At 46.0% G+C, this 20,000-nt stretch overlaps 1 protein-coding gene across 1 annotated transcript in view; it reads right to left on the bottom strand.

The window, feature by feature from the left end:
* The window catches only part of LOC125286872 (A-kinase anchor protein 13), a 75,070-nt gene that overhangs the window by 32,759 nt on the left and 22,311 nt on the right, over positions 1-20,000 (bottom strand). The window contains exons 4-17 of the mRNA XM_048232183.1: positions 19,979-20,000; positions 16,829-16,876; positions 13,964-14,150; positions 13,753-13,855; positions 12,771-12,920; positions 11,502-11,544; positions 11,262-11,373; positions 7,150-7,303; positions 5,377-5,444; positions 5,101-5,170; positions 4,771-4,912; positions 3,661-3,773; positions 2,790-2,936; positions 924-1,177 (exon numbers count right to left, since the gene is read on the bottom strand). The exon at positions 19,979-20,000 is cut by the window's right edge and continues 321 nt beyond it. Coding sequence (XP_048088140.1) covers positions 924-1,177; positions 2,790-2,936; positions 3,661-3,773; positions 4,771-4,912; positions 5,101-5,170; positions 5,377-5,444; positions 7,150-7,303; positions 11,262-11,373; positions 11,502-11,544; positions 12,771-12,920; positions 13,753-13,855; positions 13,964-14,150; positions 16,829-16,876; positions 19,979-20,000 — 1,613 coding nt within the window. The remainder of the gene's footprint in view (positions 1-923; positions 1,178-2,789; positions 2,937-3,660; positions 3,774-4,770; positions 4,913-5,100; positions 5,171-5,376; positions 5,445-7,149; positions 7,304-11,261; positions 11,374-11,501; positions 11,545-12,770; positions 12,921-13,752; positions 13,856-13,963; positions 14,151-16,828; positions 16,877-19,978) is intronic.

Below are 20,000 nucleotides of genomic sequence, written 5' to 3'. Positions count from 1 at the left end.
ACTTGACTTGACTTGACTACCTGTAGAACAAGACAAGTCATTCCACTAGACTGGCAGCAGGCTGGCAGATAATCACTGCTACACTGCTGAATTAAAGGGCTGTAGTATATCTGTGTAAAGATAAATCACCCCAATAATTTTTGTCAAGGTCTACAACAGCTTTATTGTCCAGTGATAATAATTGGCAGACAACATCCACAAGACATGATGCTTACAGTTTTTCAAACCAAGAGGGAATTCTAATTCTACGGCTAGCGCTATTGTTAACACTAAATAAGTTGATGCCTTTCATTCATTTCCAGTGACTGGTCTCTAAAAAGACCGGATCAGGTTATAACCAGCATAGAGCAGATTAGATGAGCTACCCATCTGTGTCTTAGAACTCTAGCCCCTAAGGAGCCTGTCCTTCCATCCTTCATTTGACACACACACACACACACACACACACACACACACACACACACACACACACACACACACACACACACAGCTCCACATTTGAGTTTGAAATGTAGGCACCACTTGACTGAATGGGGTTAATGAATGAAGTCCTTTTTATATTAATTCCCCAAACTATCTAGTTCAATATTCAGCTCATCACTCACACACACACACACACACACACACACACACACACACACACACACACACACACACACACACACACACACACTGAGACACAAACAATCATGCAATTTTTATTTCAGAGAACACACAAGAGCTTAATAAGCACATACACACACACACACATAAGCACACACACACACACACAGAGACACTCTTTCTGAGACACAAACAACCCTGTGACTTCAACACACCAGAGCTTAATGCACACACACACACAAACGCACACCTTATCTCACCCATTGCAGTAACACACGCACACACAGAGAGACTCACACACACACACCCCAGACACACACCTGGTTGACGAGCACATCTCCGATCCTCTCGATGACGAACCCTCCAGCGTTGCCGGCCTGTAGCTGTGCGTCCCTCTTGCAGTCCAGCATGCCGGTCAGGAAGCGCGTGTGTGTGTCCAGCAGCTCGTCCATCACGGGGAACATGCGCTCCAGCGTCTGCGTCTCCAGCTGCACCTCCTTCTGTAGGCCCTTGCAGTAGACCTCCGCCATCACACGCAGGGTCCGCACGTGGTGCATCTCCGTCTGCATCAGCTCTGAGGGGGGTGGAGGTGGGGGACAAATCACTAGTCACTATCATTTCATCTATCTATCTATCTATCTATCTATCTATCTATCTATCTACTGTATCTATCTACAGACATCTGTCTAGCTATCTATCTATCTGTCTATCTCTCTGTCTATCTATCTATCTATCTATCTACAGACTTTGTATATATGGGTAGTCCAGTGTTTCTCAAAGTGTGGTCCGGGGACCACTGGTGGTCCGCAAGCTATCCCAAGTGGTCCGCGAGCAGACATGGTAAAATATAATATAGATAAGTTGTTTGCAATATTGAACCAACTTGTATGTAAATCCAAACAGTTCTGCGACACTGCCTATGTAAGGTACGTAAGTTTAAATCATATGAATCCTCTAACACAATAAGCAAGGTGGAAAGACAATAAGCAAGGTGGTTCAGTGAGTAGGCCTATTATGTAGTTGTAGTTACATACTGTTGAAGTAGGTCTAATGTTTTTTTTTTTTTATCTAGGTGGTCCGTGAGTTTTTTTATACTGGTTAAGTGATCCTTGGCCTGCAAAAGTTTGAGAAACACTGGGGTAGGCACATATGGAGAGCTCCGATCAGCAGAGCCTCTATGCAGCGGGCTTAGCAGGCCTGGACCACTGAGAGAGACAGAGTGGGGCTTCCCACCACACTGTCTGTAAGACCGGACTATTGTTGGTTTTTAAACCACTGGCTTGTCAGTTCCATTAATTACTTAAGTTGAAGTCGAAGTTTGAATTGAAAGGAAATCAAAGAATAGAAACGTAAAAAAGCTGTGTTGATGAGAAACAGCCCTGAGTCAATCAATACCACACACACACACACACACACACACACACACACACGTGTACAGTATATACACAATATATATATATATATGTATATATATATAGATAGAGAGAGAGAGAGAGAGAGAGAGAGAATAAAATAACTAAATTACATTTCTGACCCCATCAGTGACTACAGTGGGACTACTCCGAGCACTTCCTCTTTTCAGGAAGTTTCATCACTCAGACACTGACCGCCTTCAACTTTTTTTAGAATATCTGTGTTCTTTCTCTCTCCATCTCTCTCATCTCTCTCTCTCTCTCTCTATCTCCAGTAATCTATTCCCTTCTACATCCTGGGGAGAGATCCGGATAAAGCATGTAGTCATCTCTCCCAGCTGATGAGGTCATGTCACCATGGAGATACCTCTCTTCAACAACAAAACTATTCAAACGAGTGACGGGCCAGACATTTCACACTCCGCTGCCAAGGGTAAACAAGCCAGGGAAAAACAAAAACAATGACAACAACAACCACAAGAGCAACTCCAGCAGTGATGAGACGAGAGGCCATCCATCAGAAGGTGTAGATAACACACAACACACAAACACACACACACACACACATACACACACACACACATGCTATCACATACCGTAGATAATGCACACATGCACACACGCACGCACACACACACACACACACACACACACACACACACATACACACACACACACACACACACACACACACACAGGCTATCCCATACCGTAGATAACACACTCTCACACACACTCACACACACACACACACACACACATGCTATCCCATACCATAGATGACGTCCTGCCTCTTGATGGTGTCCTTCTTGAGGGTCTTCAGGTACTTCTTGTCCACGGTGAAGCTCCAAGAGTCAGCCTCCAGCTCACGCACGTCCGCCTCAAACTCGCCCATCAGTTGGCTGTCAATCATCTCTGTCCCTGGAGGAGACGTTAGAGAAACATCATCACACAGCCCCGCCCCTCACGTTAGCCTGCAATTAAACACGCCTCCCATCCAGGACCTGAACTAGCTGACCAGGGAGGAGAGGCTGATAATGATGATGCTCCGCATGGTCTGCCTGGATATGCAGATTATGCACACACACACGCACACACACACACACACACACACACACACACACACACACACACACACACACACACACACACACACTGTTCTGTGTTCTCCCCACGGAAAGGGCAACCCAGTGTACAAAGGATATTACTCGGTATTCCACACACACACAGACATACGTATTTATGTATGCACATAGAAATACCCCACAGCACACACCTGTGCACACACAAACTTGTACACACACACACACACAAACTTGTATAACTTGTGGAACTTGTGTACCATACACACAGATACACACACACACACACACACACAGATACATTATTCCTCCTCTCTGCCCACACAAATGAGACAGGGCTAGAACAGCACAGGGAGACATTAGAGGTGAGGAGCTGCAGATTAAAGCCCATCCATCCCAATCAGCCCTGCACCTGTTGGCCAGCTGTGCTTGTAGTGCCACGGTGCTAATGGCGCTTAACTCACTGACTCGCTAGCGTGGCACGCTAACGTTAGCACTGAGGGCTGTAAACAAGGCCGGGGCTGCTAATGACGTCCACTGGGAGGACAGCGGGGGCGGCTCACCTTCATCGACCAGAGACTCGGTGGACTCATTGACCTTGCTGGGCTTGTGCAGGGAGTCAGTGGACTGGGACAGATAGCGCAGGCCCTTCAGGGGGATCTCATCAAACACCGGCCTGCGGGAGGGGACAGCCGACAGCCGGATGGGGAGAGAGAAGAGAGGGAGGGAGAGAGGGAGAAAGAAGGATGGAGGAGAGCAAGAGAGAGAGAGAGAGAGAGAGAGAGAGAGAGAGAGAGAGAGAGAGAGAGAAAAAAGGATGGAGAGAGAGGGAGAGAGAGAAGGGTAAGAGAAAGAGGAGAGAAGGAGAAAGACATGGAGGAAAGAGAGGGGGGAGGGGAAAAGGAAGAGGACAAATGGAAAAGGGAGACACAAGTAGATCAGGAGATGGAGGGATGTAGAGTAAAATGGTAGAAAAGCAAAGAGATAGAGAGGGGGATAGAAAGATAGCGAGGGAAAAATAAATAAAGAGAGGGAGAAAAAGGCAGGAATACAGAGAGACAGATAACATGAAACACACAAGGATGAAGCCGTGGGTAGACAGAAGAAGAGAAAAGGCTCAAAAAAAAGGGGGGAAAGGGCAACCATGGCAACAATGGAAAGAACCAGACATCCAGAAACGGGTTTAAAGAAAGAGGAAGTTGGGAAGAGGGAAGAGAGGCTCAATTAGAAACAGACGTTTCACATTCACTCTGAGAAAAGAGACCCGTCTGAGCAGCTCTGGAGTCTCCATTCTAACAGGGAGGATAGACCGTTCCGTTTGCGGAGCGTCTGCTGCAACAATTAACGGTCACTATGGCATGGAGCACTTCAGCTGCAGACCCAGTGCAGCCTGGGCCTTACGCTGCTAGCATACTGGAAAATGTCTGGAGAAGTGTGCTTAGAATACTGCCAGTATCTCAATGAGTGTTTAAATCCAAGTAACTGTATTTCCAACAAATTATCTAATAGATTAGGACTCATGTTCATGTCATATGTATTCAAGTCTAGATACTGTACATGTAGTACAATGAATATCCTACTTGATTGATGCTAAATGAAGCATAATAAGACACACACACACACACACACACACACACACACACACACACACACACACACACACACACACACACCCTGCGATGTTGCTGATGGAGATGCTCTTGGAGAGGTTGCTGCTGTTGAAGGGCATGAGTGTGTGCCGCCGAGGTGCCGTCACAAAGGAGTGCTCCTCCGGGGACAAGATGGCTGACCAAGGGCGCTCCCGTGACCCTGAAGCTACACACACACGTACGCACGCACACACACACACAGACACACACACAGACACACACACACACACACACACACACACACACACACACACACACACACACACAAACAACCCATATTATAATCCAAGTTTGAAAAGACTGGAGTTTGTTGATGTTTTAAAGCTGAGATGTTGGGCTAAGACAGGATCTTACATTTGGGGCGTAGCGTGACAGCGGGCGTTGTGGTGGAATCTGGGACGGCGTACTGCTGCTGTTTGTGCATCTGAGGTTGGGAGGAGAAGTGAAATGAATAACAAACAATAAACAAACACTTCTTAAAACAGAGGCAGGGCATGGGGGGTGGCCTTCTCAACACAGGGTTATTACTGCAGATGAAACAAAACAGCCTGGATACTAGAGTATTGAAAACAAGTCTAAACAACAACAACAACAACAAAGAAATGAAAAATGAATATGTAAACAAATCACCTTCATTTTCACCTTGGCACAAACAGGCAACGATTCGCGGCAGCCTTTATGGACGCACACGTAGCAATCTGAAAGACACAGACAGGAGAAAAGACACAGACACACACACACACACAAACACACATACACACACAAAGATTAGCTGAGTAGAAAACACACACACACATCAGTTGAGAAGACCAGAAAAAACACACACACACAGCCCTCTCTGTCTTCCCTCTTTGTAAAAACTTCCAGAATCGATGTGTGCATGTAAGTGAGTGTGTGTGTGTTTGTATGTGTGCGTGTGGTTTCAGTTTTGCTGGTTTTGGCCAAAGTGAATTCTTAAGCGATCTTAATTATACATCACACGCTGCTCTCAACTGATGCATAACATTTCTGGCATCGTGTTTGTGTGTCTGTGTATGGGTGTTTGTATGTCTGTATGTGTGTATGTGTGTATGTGTGTGTGTGTGTGTGTGTGTGTGTGTGTGTGTGTGTGTGTGTGTGTGTGTGGCATTTCTGGCTGCGTGTTTGTGGGGCCGTTTCCGGAACAATCTGCCCAAGGAGACAGAGGGGCAGGAAAGTATTCTTAGATCATCACTTCTGCCTCAGCCTCTACAGCCTGGGACTGGAGAGAGTGCTGGAGAGAGACATGGTGGATGGTGTGTGTGTTTGTGTGTGTGTGTGTGTGTGTGTGTTTGTAGGTATGTGTGTGTAGGGTTGACTCTGGGCCAAGCACAGGCCAGGAAACTCCACCAAACACATAAATAAAACACTCAGAGATCAGAAGATCCACTAAACACTCCGTAGGCCTGTCTGTCTGTCTGTCTGTCTGTGAGTGTGTGTGTGTGTGTCTGTGTGCCCCTATACAACCCCTGCCAGAGGTGAGTTTCTGGCCTATGAAGATTGAGGAAGTGAACCCTACTGCTGCATAGAAAAGACAAGAGCAATATTTTTGTCTCCTAGTGGTAGCACCCACGGTTGTGAAATAAGCCCAGCATCTTCAACACACACACACACACACACACACACACACACAAACACACACACACACACACTAACACACACACACACACACACACACACACACACACACACACTTTGCCCCTATTAGTCTCATAAGCCTCAGCAGACCTCTTTAGCTGTCTTTATCTCAGACTGCAGTTCACTTCTACCCCCAACCCTCTGACACTGCTCTTCACACACACACACACACACACACACACACACACACACACACAACCACTCCTCCCCTTGCTGGTAGCTACCGCCTGGCCCGGCAAATCAAATTAAGTTTGTTTGTGTTGCACAAGAAACACAATATTCCCCGCTCCGACTGAGCCACCTTTGAAGTTGCCTCGAGTTAGACTCCAGTCTTGTGTTTGTACACCTTAACACAACACAACAGAGTAAGCAATCAGGGCTATCACCTGCAGCGTCAGTGCACAGCCCATCTTAATAGCAAAGCTCATTTAATCTGCTCAGCACCTGATGTCCTTACAGAGACTCTGTAGCTCCTCAGCTCGCTGAGACGGAAACTATTACTCCAACAAACGCTGGCTAAACACAGACTAAATGGCTCAACAGTCTGTGCAAATACAAAACTATGAATATGTATGGTAAGCAGTGTATTGTGTACAGTATATAATTATGTGTTTGACGGTCAAACAGCAGTATCTCAGCATAAACAGAGTGTTGTTTGAAGGAATGATGAAGGTAAACGGGTAAACAGGAAAGGGGCTGACTTAGTAAACAGGTGAACAGTAAAGAGGTAAACAGGAAGTGACTAACTGCTGCAGACGAAGGCCTCCTTGGAGCTGATGGCTTTGTGACACTGTGGACACAAGGTGGGCTGGACAGAGCCAACATGGCTGAAGAAATGACCGTTGATCCTCTTCTCCTTCGTCTCCTTCTCCCTCTCCTTGTGCCGCTCTTTGTCCTTCTCCTGTGGACACAGCGAGAAACGAGAAGATTCGTTAAACAAAACAGAGGGATGGAGATAGACCGAGGAACAGATTGTGTGTGTGTGTGTGTGTGTGTGTGTGTGTGTGTGTGTGTGTGTGTGTGTGTCTCTGCCCTCCGACTACAGATGGAGAAATAAAGTTTATACTTAAAAAACGCAAGAGCGATGGAGGCAGACTGACGTATAGTGTCTCCTCTGAATGTACAAACAGCAGGAAGTAAAGTAGGAAGCAAATGTAAAATGTTTACACCGTGGAAAGGAAGGTATAAAGGTGAGGCAAAATAAAAATAAAAAATCTATGACAGACAGATGGAGATGGATTACGTGATAGAGTCTGTCTGTGTGTCTGCTTCCACATAAGAGTGAAAATAATAATAACAAAACAGAGACAGGGAGGGGATAGAATTGGAAAGGTTAGAAATAATAGATGAGATATAGCGATAGATAAAAAGAAAGATATAAAAAGCAACAAAGAGAGAGAGATCTAGAGAGAGAGAGAGAAAAAGGAGAGAGAAAGATAGAAAGAGAGGAGAAAGATATAGAAACCGAAGGAAAGAAAAGAGAAATTGGAATAGAGGAGAGAGCTCGTGGGAGTAGATCCCCCCACAGCATGATGAGCCTCTCCCGAGAGCGTCATCTCTCTGTGAGACCTGCTAATCATCTAATGGCAAATTAAAACAGAGGAATCATCAAGAGAGCCTTTAACCTGCTAATCATCCACTGGCACATTCAAAACAGAGGAATCATTAAGAGAGCCTTTAACCTGCTTCCAGTCAGACATCCAGAGCTCCACCTTACTGGCATAAAAAACTACAAAGAACACCTCACAATACACAATATGGTTCAGCAATGCACCGATACCAGAGAATTCTACTCTTACTCAAATAACACGCTGAGTGTTATTTGATAGCAATCATGACAGCTTAGCCTCTGATACACAAACATGCCTGTTCATGGGGAAAACAAAAAGCTGTCAGTTCCATGTTCTGCTATTACTGCGGGCAACTTCCCCTGTGACAACAACTCGGAGGTTCCAACAATGGCTAGTGACGATTAGCACGCTTCATTGACTTCTCAGAAACTTAAATGGCGGATGTCGTGGGAAGTTGACAGTAAACAATGTGCTGTAAAAAAAAAGTATACATACTGTATGCTCACACTCACACACACACAAACACACACACACACACACACACACACACACACACACACACACACTTCCATCCAGCCATTTTTAGATTTAGCATAGACACACACACACACACACACACACACACACACACACACACACACACATACACACACACACACACACACTCAAACACACACACACACACAGGCAGGCATGGGTGGAGACTTCAGAAGCTCACTCACACATTCAAATGTAACCAGTGCTCTGTGTGAGCGTCCGAGTGTCCCTAGAGCCTCAGTATTTAACTATACCCACACGCCCTGTGTGACCTTCACTACACCTACACAAGCACAGCCTTTCAACTGACAGTGCACCAATCAAAGAATGTCAGCTCTGACAGATACACCAAACACTTGCAAACATCAATATTTAAGCAAAACACACACACACACACACACACACACACACACACACACACACACACACACACACACACAAAACAGTTATCCCAGCGGAGAAAAAGAGATTGGTCCAGCCTACCTCACTGCCCTTGGGGCATCGTAGCTTCATGTAGCCCTGGACATCAAACAACTTTTTGTACATCTCTCTCGGCGAGACGGAGAGAGGGAATGAGTTTGAACAGATGCTTGCGTTAGCCTCAAACATGAAGCCACAACCACACACACACACACACACGCACATACACACACACACACAGACAGAGCTGACCAGGCAGTAGCCAGAGAGGAAGCGAGACACCAGAGGCATTATGGGAGTTACCTCATCAACTTTACACACACACACACACACACACACACACACACACACACACACACACACACACACACAGATGCATGTGCAAATACATACATCCATACAGCATAAACACTTGGCTGACCAGTTGTGACTCAAGCCAGACTGGACACAGCTGTGATAGCATCAGCTGACCACATTAAGCTTTGCCCACAGGTGTGTCATGGACTGCAGAGCTGTGTGATGCTTTATCTCAGGTACGTCACTATGGAACTTGGCAACTCACACACGCGCATGCACACACACACACCCACACACACACCCACACACACACACACACACACACACACACACACACACACACACACACACACACACACACACACAGACACTCACACCGTTATGCTTATGCTTCAATACTTATGTCACAACATGGGGCAACTTCCTTCTGTCTACGAATTACAAAACAAAGCCCTCCAACAAACACCCACAGAAAGAGAGAGAGCACATAGAGAGAGACAGAGAGAGACAAGAGAGAGAGAGAGAGAGAGAGAGAGAGAGAGATAGATAAAGAGAAAGAGAGAGACAGTCATGAACCGTGCAGAAATGCGAGCTGCGTCAGCTCTTCCTATGCAATTTCCTGTTCTGCAGCCCATAGAGATAATGTGCTAGTTCACAACGCACTTCTCAAAACACACTTCCTCAGCTGTTGGCTCAGAATTCATCACACACACACACACAGGACCACACATATATGTACAGAGACATATTTGTACATATCAATGCATTTCCTCTGTGGCCAGTGCACTGCAGTCATGATACTCTCCTAGAGAGAGGGTGCTCTTTCAGCTCTGCAACTGCACTAAAGCTCTCTGACTGTGACATTAGACTGACCATAACTCGATAGAAAAAAAAATAATAATAATAAAATAATAAATAATAAAATAATAAAATAATAATAATAAAATAATAAAAAAAAAATGCCCTGAATGCAATGGAATATGTGAGGACCTTCTGCAGGTGCTCTAGCAATGAGGTCAGGATCAGCTGTTTTACATCCTGGCATTCGCCAGGGACACAGGAAAACTATCTGGAGTGTATCTATTCAACGGCGATACCCCGACACAGGATATCGAATCGGGCTGACATAATGAGCTGGAAGGCAGCGATGCTAACCATTCACCAACACCGCAACCCCGAAACAGGAAATCGAATCTGGGTTGACTACCTGGAAGGCAGCAATGCTACCCAGTGCACTTTTGCTAGTGGTTAGAAATGATGTGCATTGCACAAGTAAGCCATTTGCTGCCCAGTAGCAGCTGTCTGTGTTCAGGGAGGCTTCACGCTACAGGAGGGCACACACACACATACCTGCGCACACACACATGCATTGACACGAAGGCAGCAATAACACACACACACACACACACACCATGCGGAGCGGAGGGCCCACACATGGGTGCAGCAGAGGGTGGTGTCCTGCCCATCATTCTCCATGGGACATTTGGCTGGTGCCATTTTAAACTCAGGCCCTGCCCTGCTATGTTTAGAGCACAGTAGTTACTGCAGGGCTGATACCCTCATTATTTCATATTTGTAGATCCCACTTTATCTGGGTAGCAGTGTGTGGACAGTGATGAATTCAAGATTGAAGATTGACTTAGTGTTCCATGTAATTATACTGTGTGTGTGTGTGTGTGTGTGTGTGTGTGGAGTGACCAGTAATGCGTGTTTGATGTGTGTCTGTGTGTGTGTGTGTTTCCTGGACGTGCATGTTTTCTCTGTGTGTTTCTCTGTGTGTGTGTATGTTGTTCATCTCGAGCGTATGTGTGTGTGTGTGTGTGTGTGTATGTGACTGTGTGTGTGTGTTTCTGTGTGTGTGTGTTTCTCTCTGTGTGTGTATGTCTGTGTGTGTGTGTGTTTCTGTGTGTGTGTGTTTCTCTCTGTGTGTGTATGTCTGTGTGTGTGTGTGTGTGTGTGTGTGTGTGTGTGTGTGTGTGTGTGTGTGTGTGTGTGTGTGTGTGTGTGTGTGTGTCTCAGTGATTTAACACTCACTCGTGTCTTCTTGTACATCTTGTTTTTGAGGTAACTGAAGGTACGGCTGACTTTGGTCCCACTCTTCCCCTCAAAGTCCCCTCTGAGAGGACCCGGCTCCTCCTCAGTGATGCTGAGAGAGGGAGAGAGAGAGAGAGAGAGAGAGAGAGAAGATGTGGAGGCAGAAAAGGTGTTAAACAAACTGCACCAAAGTTTTAAAAGCTATTCATCACTAATTCCATCACAGTCTATTCATCTCACCTGTAGTCTACTGATCCAGTGGTACTAGCGAAGGAATTCAGACCTGCAAACAAACAATAAACAGCACACAAAACATTAGGCGCATTCACTCATCAGCCAATCAGAATCAAATTCCCTCAGTGCCACTCCCCAGTCAGTGTTGATGTAGGTACAGAGTGCCGCCATTGTAAGGAGGTGAGGAAGGTGAGAGTAGCCTATTCACCACAAGAACATGTAGGGAATGCCATCCAGAGGGCATTTAATGAATACGTGCATGCATTGTATTATTGTTTGCCTCCTAAGAAAATTCAACTCTTAAAAATGTTCTTCTCTAAAACAATGTGGCTTATGAAACACATGTCTCAGCTCACCAAAGAGAGAGAGAAACTCTGAAAACAACAGTTAAAGGAAAAAAAAAAACAGTCCACAGCCAAATACCCAAACAGACAAAAACACCACACTCACACAGAACAAATTCCAACGGTGGCGGTCACTGCCAATTCCTCTGTTTTGATCCCAAATACACAGAGCGTTATTCGGTAGCTGTGTTTGGGCTGCACACATGCCCATGACACACAAATCAGAGAGCATTTGGCCTCCGTGTGTTTGTGTCGGCCAAACCATGGAGACACAGCAGTGGCCAGTGCATATACGGCCATCACAGCATTTAACCCCACTGAGACAAAAAATGAAACAAAACAAAACAAAAAACTACAGAAACCAGAGAGAACCAGAAAGTATCCCAGAGAGAACCAGAAAATATCTCTGGAATAGATCTGGAAAAGCTCTGACCCAGACCTCTCCTTTAACTGCCCTTGATTTGACCTTGACCTGTCCTTCATCTGACCTTAGCCTGTCCTTGATTGGACTGTGATCTAGCGCTAATTTGCCACAACTATCCGTTTCCATCTTAGAGTGTCATGTTGTTTTCAACGAGGGTCAAGTCACACGTTCACCGAGTGAAACTCTTTAGCAGAGTGACTTGAGGGTGTCTCAAGTGTTGTTCAAGAGATGTCAAAAACCTTCCCACTGTCAGGACATCAGAACAGGTCGAGCTGACTCCCCCACTGAGACAAGAATGAACGCAAAAACCAAACACAACCAAACCAAGAAAAACAGATCTGTTCCGAGACCTGGCACCTCGTGCAGATGGGTGGGTGGATAAGGACAATATGGAGTTTTTTTTCACAGCAAGTCAAGTCCACATAGCAGACTGAGGGTGGCTCCTGAATGCTTGCTCAGGAAATGTCCGACATTCCTGTTCCTGTTTGAGCATCCAGGGGTACTTACTCATGGTGTCCCCATCGTCATCGTCATCAGTGTCACCTTCGTCGTCGCTGGACGAGTAGGGGATGGCCTGCAGGCGCTTGGATTTGGGGAGGATCGGGGAGAAGTTGAAAGAGAAGGAGATTCGGCGCTTTTGGCGAATGCGTCCTATCGCTGGCGTTCCCCCGTTTCCGTTCCGTTCGGAGAGCACGGAGAGACCAGAACGAGTTTACGTTACAAAAACATGTTGGAGGAGGGGGGATCTTGCCAAGGACTGGGAGAGTGGGGGCAAGTTCTGGGGAGGGAGGTAGTGGTGGGGAGGCAGCATCTCCACAAACACTATTGAGAGCTAGAGCCACGGGTGACACAATACAGCCGTCATCACTGCACAAGCCAACTGCGCACTTTACTGGGAGTCATGGGACGGGAGGGGAGGGGGCCACCAGGGATGAGGCCAAATAATAAGAACAGCCAAGATTCACACAACTAAACACAACAGGGAGGCTGTATTTCTGACCAGGAACCACCATAGTAAATCCACATACAACAGGCAGATGTTATCTTGTGTGACACCAGGATTGGAGTTTTGGTAGCAGTGGCTACTTTATGATGGATGGATAGTGTATGTGTATGTGTGTGTGTGTGTGAGTGAGTGTGTGTGTGTACTGTAAGAGAGCAGGAGTGTGACAGAGAGTAGGCCTAATACCACTGCTTCACATTGGCAGAGATTTTAATGGAAACCTGTAAAGGAGGGTAAGCCTTTCTCTGGACTGTTTCTCAAAGCATTTAATCCCTGACCAAAATGATCCGTGAGCTTTTTGGACCATCCCTCCTGCCGTACAGGGCCCAGTTCTAGCACCAGTGAGTGTACACATGTCCAAAACGGTCAGATTGATCAGATGAGATGACAGGGACAGTGATGGTCCAGAGAGGACAGGATCAGTTCAGCCAGAGTTAAGAGTTCTAAAGAGGAAGTGGCCTCTGGGCCTTCTGATTGGCTACTCACCATCGATGTCTCTCTGGCTAATGGCCAACATGGACACTGACTTGGTGAGGGGTAGAGTCATGGACGGAACGCTGCATCTCATTGGTTGATACCGCCGTGACTTCTAAAATAGACCAATTGAGGAAGGTTATGATAAACAGGTATGACAGACAGGTGTGAGACACAGGTGCGAGACGCAGGTGTGTGTGTGTGTGTGTGATGTCATGCCCACCTGGCTGTCCAGGCTGCTGCAGTCGGCCATGTCCGACTCGTGCTCCTCCTCGGTCAGTGAGACGAGCGACCCCCTCTCCTCGCTCTCCTGGCGTCCGACCCGTCTGGCCTGCTGCGCGGGCATGCTCTGGTGGGGGTGCCAGGCCTTGCCATCAGTGCCATCGGCTGCCAACCCTTCCAGGCTCAAACTGCCAAGAACGACAAACACAAGGTACCCGGCCTTAGACACCCCCGCCGTCTCTGTGTGTGCTTCCCAAACTCGCTGCTCAGAGTTCTGGATTTGATTGAACATGTCTGGCACTATGGGAACAGTGGAGCATTGCCACGCCCCCTCTGTCCCCCCCAGATGTGCTTAATCAAATACAGGGGGAAAAAGCAAACACACCTTGAAGCCAACAGCAGCAAAGCAACAGCCGTAGCAGAAGCAACAGCAGCAGTCACAGTAAGCACAGTAACACACACACACACACACACACACACACACACACACACACACACACACACACACACACACACACACACAGGAGAGGTTGGCCCCGGCAGGGTCCTGACTAACACCTCCACAGACACGAAGGGCAAACACACACACCTCCCAGAAAGCCTCAGCACAGTCGAGACTCCAGGCACACACACACACACACACACATGCGCTGGAGGCTAAAATCACAAAGGCTCCCCTATCTGCTCTCAGAGGGCAGGAAACGGCTGAAAAATATACTGCATGACACCAATACATTCCACCCACAGCAGATGTGTGTGTGTGTATGTGTGTGTGTGTGTGTGTGTGTGTGTGTGTGTGTTTTGTGTGTGTGTGTGTGTGTGTGTGTGTGTGTGTGTGTGTGTGTGTGTGTGTGTGTTGAAAAAACAGGCAATGAGACAGCACTTCATACAGATCGCAAGTTCCTGATATCTCACTGTTCCATCAAATGCTTCTGCTTACAATTTACAGTAAAAGCACCAAAATATTTTAGTGAGGATTCCCATGCCCTATGACTCGCAAAAGGCACAGAGAAAAGATGTACGAGTTGCGTTCTCGCAGTTACAGATTAATTACACTGCAAACGTCATCCTGCCATAACATCTAGAGAACAATAAACAACTACAAGAAATGCTTATGCATAAGGCGAAGCCAAAGACTGATAGACCAAACTAAAAAGAACGATAGAAAGAAAGAAAGAAAAGAAAAAAATAACAAGGTCCACTGACTGAGCCTCAACACTACTGCACATCAGCTGGACCGCACATTCAAACTGACCACTCTCTGCTCAGCCCGTACGGTATCTCTGTGCTCTGCTCCGAAAAGGTCTAGGACCAGCTTCCAGTACTCACCCCTCGTCCGGCCCAGTCACATAGATGAGAATGTTGGTCATGGCCCTGCCTTGGACCAGGTGAGGCTAAGACAGTGCTGCCTGGGCTGTACTACTTGGTTTGCATTACTGCAGTAACCGCAGTTTGTCTGAGTCTGACTCTGGACAAAAAGCCAGCGTGCTAAAAAAGGGAAGACATCTCTTTCTCGACCTCAAGCTGGTCCTCTCTCACAAACACACACACACACACACACACACAGACACACACAAACAGACACACATGCGCGCATATGCATCCACATCCTCACTGCACACATACGAAAATCATTCTCCCTCTTTCACACATACTGTACACTCTCTCATCAGCGTTCTCTCTCTGGTCTCTCTCTCTCTGGTCTCTCTCTCTCCCTCTCTCTCTCTCTCTCCTCTCTCCCCCTCTCTCTCTCTCTCTCTCTCTCTGGTCTCTCTCTCTCTCCTCTATCTCCCTCTCTCTCTCTCTCTCCATCTCTCTCTCTCTCCCTCTCTCCCCCTCTCTCTCTCTCTCCCTCTCTCTCTCTCTCTCTCTCTGGTCTCTCTCTCTCTCTCTCTCAGACACATAAACATCTGTTTCACTTTTTCTTTTGCGCACACACACACATTCACACCCACAGGAGGTTTCATCTTATCTTTCAGACACACACACACACACACACACACACACACACACACACACACACACACACACACACACACACACACACACACACACCCACTCTCTCTACCTTAAACAAAAGCCTATGTAAATGTCAATGCAAAAGGCGAAGCGCAGTCAAAGGCTGTAGTGCTGTTGTTGTTGGTGAGCAGGGGCAGGGGCAGGGGCAGGGCACGGCTGAGTGCATGCAGCAGGCATCACTGAGCGAACCATAGGGGGCGCCAGAGGGCTCACTGTACCTGAAGTCACTATACTGATCCGCACAGGGACTCAGGGGCACGGCGGAAGGACACCAGCTTAGACTGATAGGTACACACACACACACACACACACACACACACACACACACACACACACATGATGGATGGAGTTAAAGGAATGAATTAAAGTCAATGACGTTAAACACAACACAGTGGGAAGTAGTGAGAGAATGCTAAATGCTATATGAATGTGGTGGCATAAATCACACAGGGGCAGGGCAAATGTGGAGCAGAGAGCTGGCCTCCTCAGCCTGTTGCCCTCTCATCTTTATATGCATTGGCTGTTAAATTACATTTAAAATACACTAAAAAATATATTTAAAATACACTAAAAATAAGATTTCTTTTTTTATGTGTGTGACAAGTCTTTCATTATTCGTTATTCAGTCAGTCATACAAATCACTCAGCAAGCCAAACTGAGCCGTTTGATCCTTTAAAACAAGCTTTTTTTGAAAGGCCTACGCTCTACAGATGATAAAGGACTTTCTTTGTCTTTCTTATTCTGTCTTCATCAAAGTCAAGTCATAAAAAGCCAAATGAGTTTTAAAAGCGTAAAATGTGAAGAGTCCAGCGGGGCTGAAGAGGCAGCTGGATGAGTGAGTGATACCTTCGTCTGTGCAGCGCCGGCTTCTCCTCCCCATAGCTTGGCAGCACACTGGACAAGGGGCAGAGAAGGAGAGAAAGAAGGTGGCAGGTGATGGTAAGAGATGGTGTGGTGATAATGAAAGGGTGAGTGATGGTGATGTGCAACTCTGCAGAGTGTCTACTCTATTCAGAGGGTGGAGGAACGAGTGTGGTGAGCTGAAAAAACACACACACACACACTCACAGGAAGTGTATGTGTGTGGAAGGCTGTGTCTACACAGCAGGCTTGTGCAAAATTCCAAAAATGAATTGAAACTGGCTCTTAAATTCCAATTCAATTCTTGAATTTCACTTGCATTTCAATTGAGGTAGCAAACAGGAAGCAGAATTGCAATTCGAATTGTGCACAACCCTGCTACACAGCCCTCCATTTAGAGGCATTGGGTGGAGGAAAGAGTGTGGTGAGCTGAAAAACACACACACACACATACACACACACACGCACACACAAACAACACACACACAACACACACACACACACACACACACACACACACCGAGTACCGAGAAACACAGGACGGAAACAGGTGGCATTGGAGGATGATGACACGACATGCATCACTGAGGAAATGGGGGTGAACGGCAGTGGTTCTGAGAAACTGGAGTCGGTTCAATACAGAGCTGCAGTCAGTCTAACTTAACTGCATGTCCACTCATATGTTTAAAGAGCTCTGGAGGTAGGACGACTGTCCTGTGCGTGTGCTAGTTATATACTTCGGCCCTGTTTCAGCTGATGCTTTGCATTGTGTAGCCAAGCGTTGCTGAGTCTCACTTGTTGCTATGCAGGGGTGCGTTTCCCAACAGCATAGTTGCTAACTACGATGCATCTTTGGTAGCGTCACTGCCAAATCTGAGTTGACAGCATTTGAGTTTCACGTTACAGATACGTTAACGATACAGAAATACGGTGTTGATATTCGGTCACATTTTAGTATGAGCTAACAAAAATGATGCTCTTATTTTTAAATTTTCCAAAATTAAAAAGGTGATTATGCATGTGTAACTCAAATCTACGGACTCACATTTGGCAGTGACACTACCAAGGTAGCTGCTATCATAGTTCGCAACGATTCTTTTGGGAAACAGACCCCAGTAGACTAGGCTGGCATGACGAAGTGTCACGGGTTACTATCCCCTAGAGGGGAAAAGATGGAAAATATCTGTTACATAGAGTTTAAAAAACCCCTTTCACTCCCCACATAATGTTCCATTTCCGCACTCTCTCTCTCTCTCTCTCTCTCTTTTCTTCTCTCTCTCTTCCTCTCTCTCTCTCTCACTGACAGTCTTTTGCCCCCACTTCTGTTCTTTCTCTCTTTTCCTCTGCCTCACTCTTTCTGTATCTTCCGTTCACTCTCTCTTGCTCTCTCTCTGACAGTCTTTTCTTTCCCCCACTCTTTTCTGTCTCTCTCTCTCTCTCTCTCTCTCTCTTCTTTTACACTAAGGAGAGAGCAGGATAGCGGGGCTATTTTTACCTTGACAGCAAAAGTAGTAGGTGTTTCCATGTTGTGTGTATTGCGTGGGCTTCCACACATGCACAGACACACAATGAATCACACTCAAGCTTCTTCAGGTGCTTAAAGCTGCCGCCATATTGTCAGTATGACAGAACTGGTCTTAGGTCTTCACAGGTGTGTGTGTGTGTGTGTGTGTGTGTGTTCTCGCATTTCTGTGTGCTCTAAGTCAACATTCTATTTCTGAGAATCAGTGAGTTTATTTGACTTTTTGGTCTGCATCCTGTGAGCCTGGGTGTGTATGTATGTGTGTGTGTGTGTGTGTGTGTGTGTGTGTGTGTGTTGTGTGCTAATTACATCAATATGAGATAAGGAACATTGACAGATTCTACTTACTTCCAGTGTTGACAGTGAGACACGTGATATCATGAGAAAAGCCCAAACGATATCCAAAAATGGCTCACAACTAAACTGCATTCCTCATCACACCACACACACCACTAAATCTACTCAACCACAACACACTCAACACCTCACTTGTCTTTTCAGCGCTGAATCACAGCAATGTTTATATAAACAAACATTGTTTTTCTCGAGTTAACTGTAATTCTGAGCCAGAAAGAGATCAGACACACAAAACAAAGTGTCTGTTATGGCTGGAGTGCTATAAACTAAACACTAAATTATGTGTAATGCTTGTGATGTTTCTGGAAGCATATGGCAGAAAGAATAATTGAAATAAATGTAAAAAATCTGTCTATGTTGATAAATAAATTCTATTACTGGACTGCTCAAACCTCAACAGTACATGTAGCTAATTCTGTACAGATCTCTGATACCTAGCATCTCTCTGTAACCTCTGCTATCCTCTATTATGATCCTTGTCCACTCACAACCCCAGGAGGAAGACCTCTGCTGTGGTGACGAGGGAAATGTAACTTAATGCAGATGTTCTTAGCATGTCACCTGTGTCAGCACGCATGGAGTCTTAGCATGTCACCTGTGTCTTAGCACCTGTCACCTGTGCTCTGCGGAACAGTTAGCACAGTGACAGCTCTTGGACATGCATGTCACCTTGGCTAGCTCTAAGGGAATGATAGCATGTCACTCATGCTAGCTCTAGGGATATTTGGCATGTCATCAGTGTCAGCTGTACTATATATGCTACTATTAGCAATGTCAGGTATGCTAGTTCTAGGGGACTTGTCATCTCATGTCACCTATGTCATCTACGTATGTACAAACACACATAATCATCATTGTCTTTTCCTTGAGGGACTGTTAGGCCTCATCTGTTTATACAATGTGTCATCTTAACATCTATAGTCACTGTAACATTGACTATTCTCACACACTGCTACAGCGCTATTCTTGTTATATCCTTCAGCAATCCATTTTTAGAAATATAGAATGATTTAACTGAAGAACACAGTTAACTCATACAGATATGAGATCAAAATATGAATCTCACCCAGAACAACTAGGGACTGTTTCTATGTCATCTGAACTACCTCCTGTGGTCAGTTTAACATTTACAACAAAATTCAACAGTGACTATTTCATACTTCTGGAATCACTATAATAATGAGAACAAGGGAAAGGGAACTGATACAGATATAAACAAGGTAGCTACCTGGAGGTCAGGTGGGGAGTGGACTCACCTGCGCTGGTTCATGTCTACGT

Source organism: Alosa alosa, chromosome 21, assembly GCF_017589495.1.
Source record: "Alosa alosa isolate M-15738 ecotype Scorff River chromosome 21, AALO_Geno_1.1, whole genome shotgun sequence".
Classification (NCBI taxonomy): Eukaryota; Metazoa; Chordata; class Actinopteri; order Clupeiformes; family Clupeidae; genus Alosa; species Alosa alosa.
This window is presented reverse-complemented; position numbering and strand designations above follow the sequence as displayed.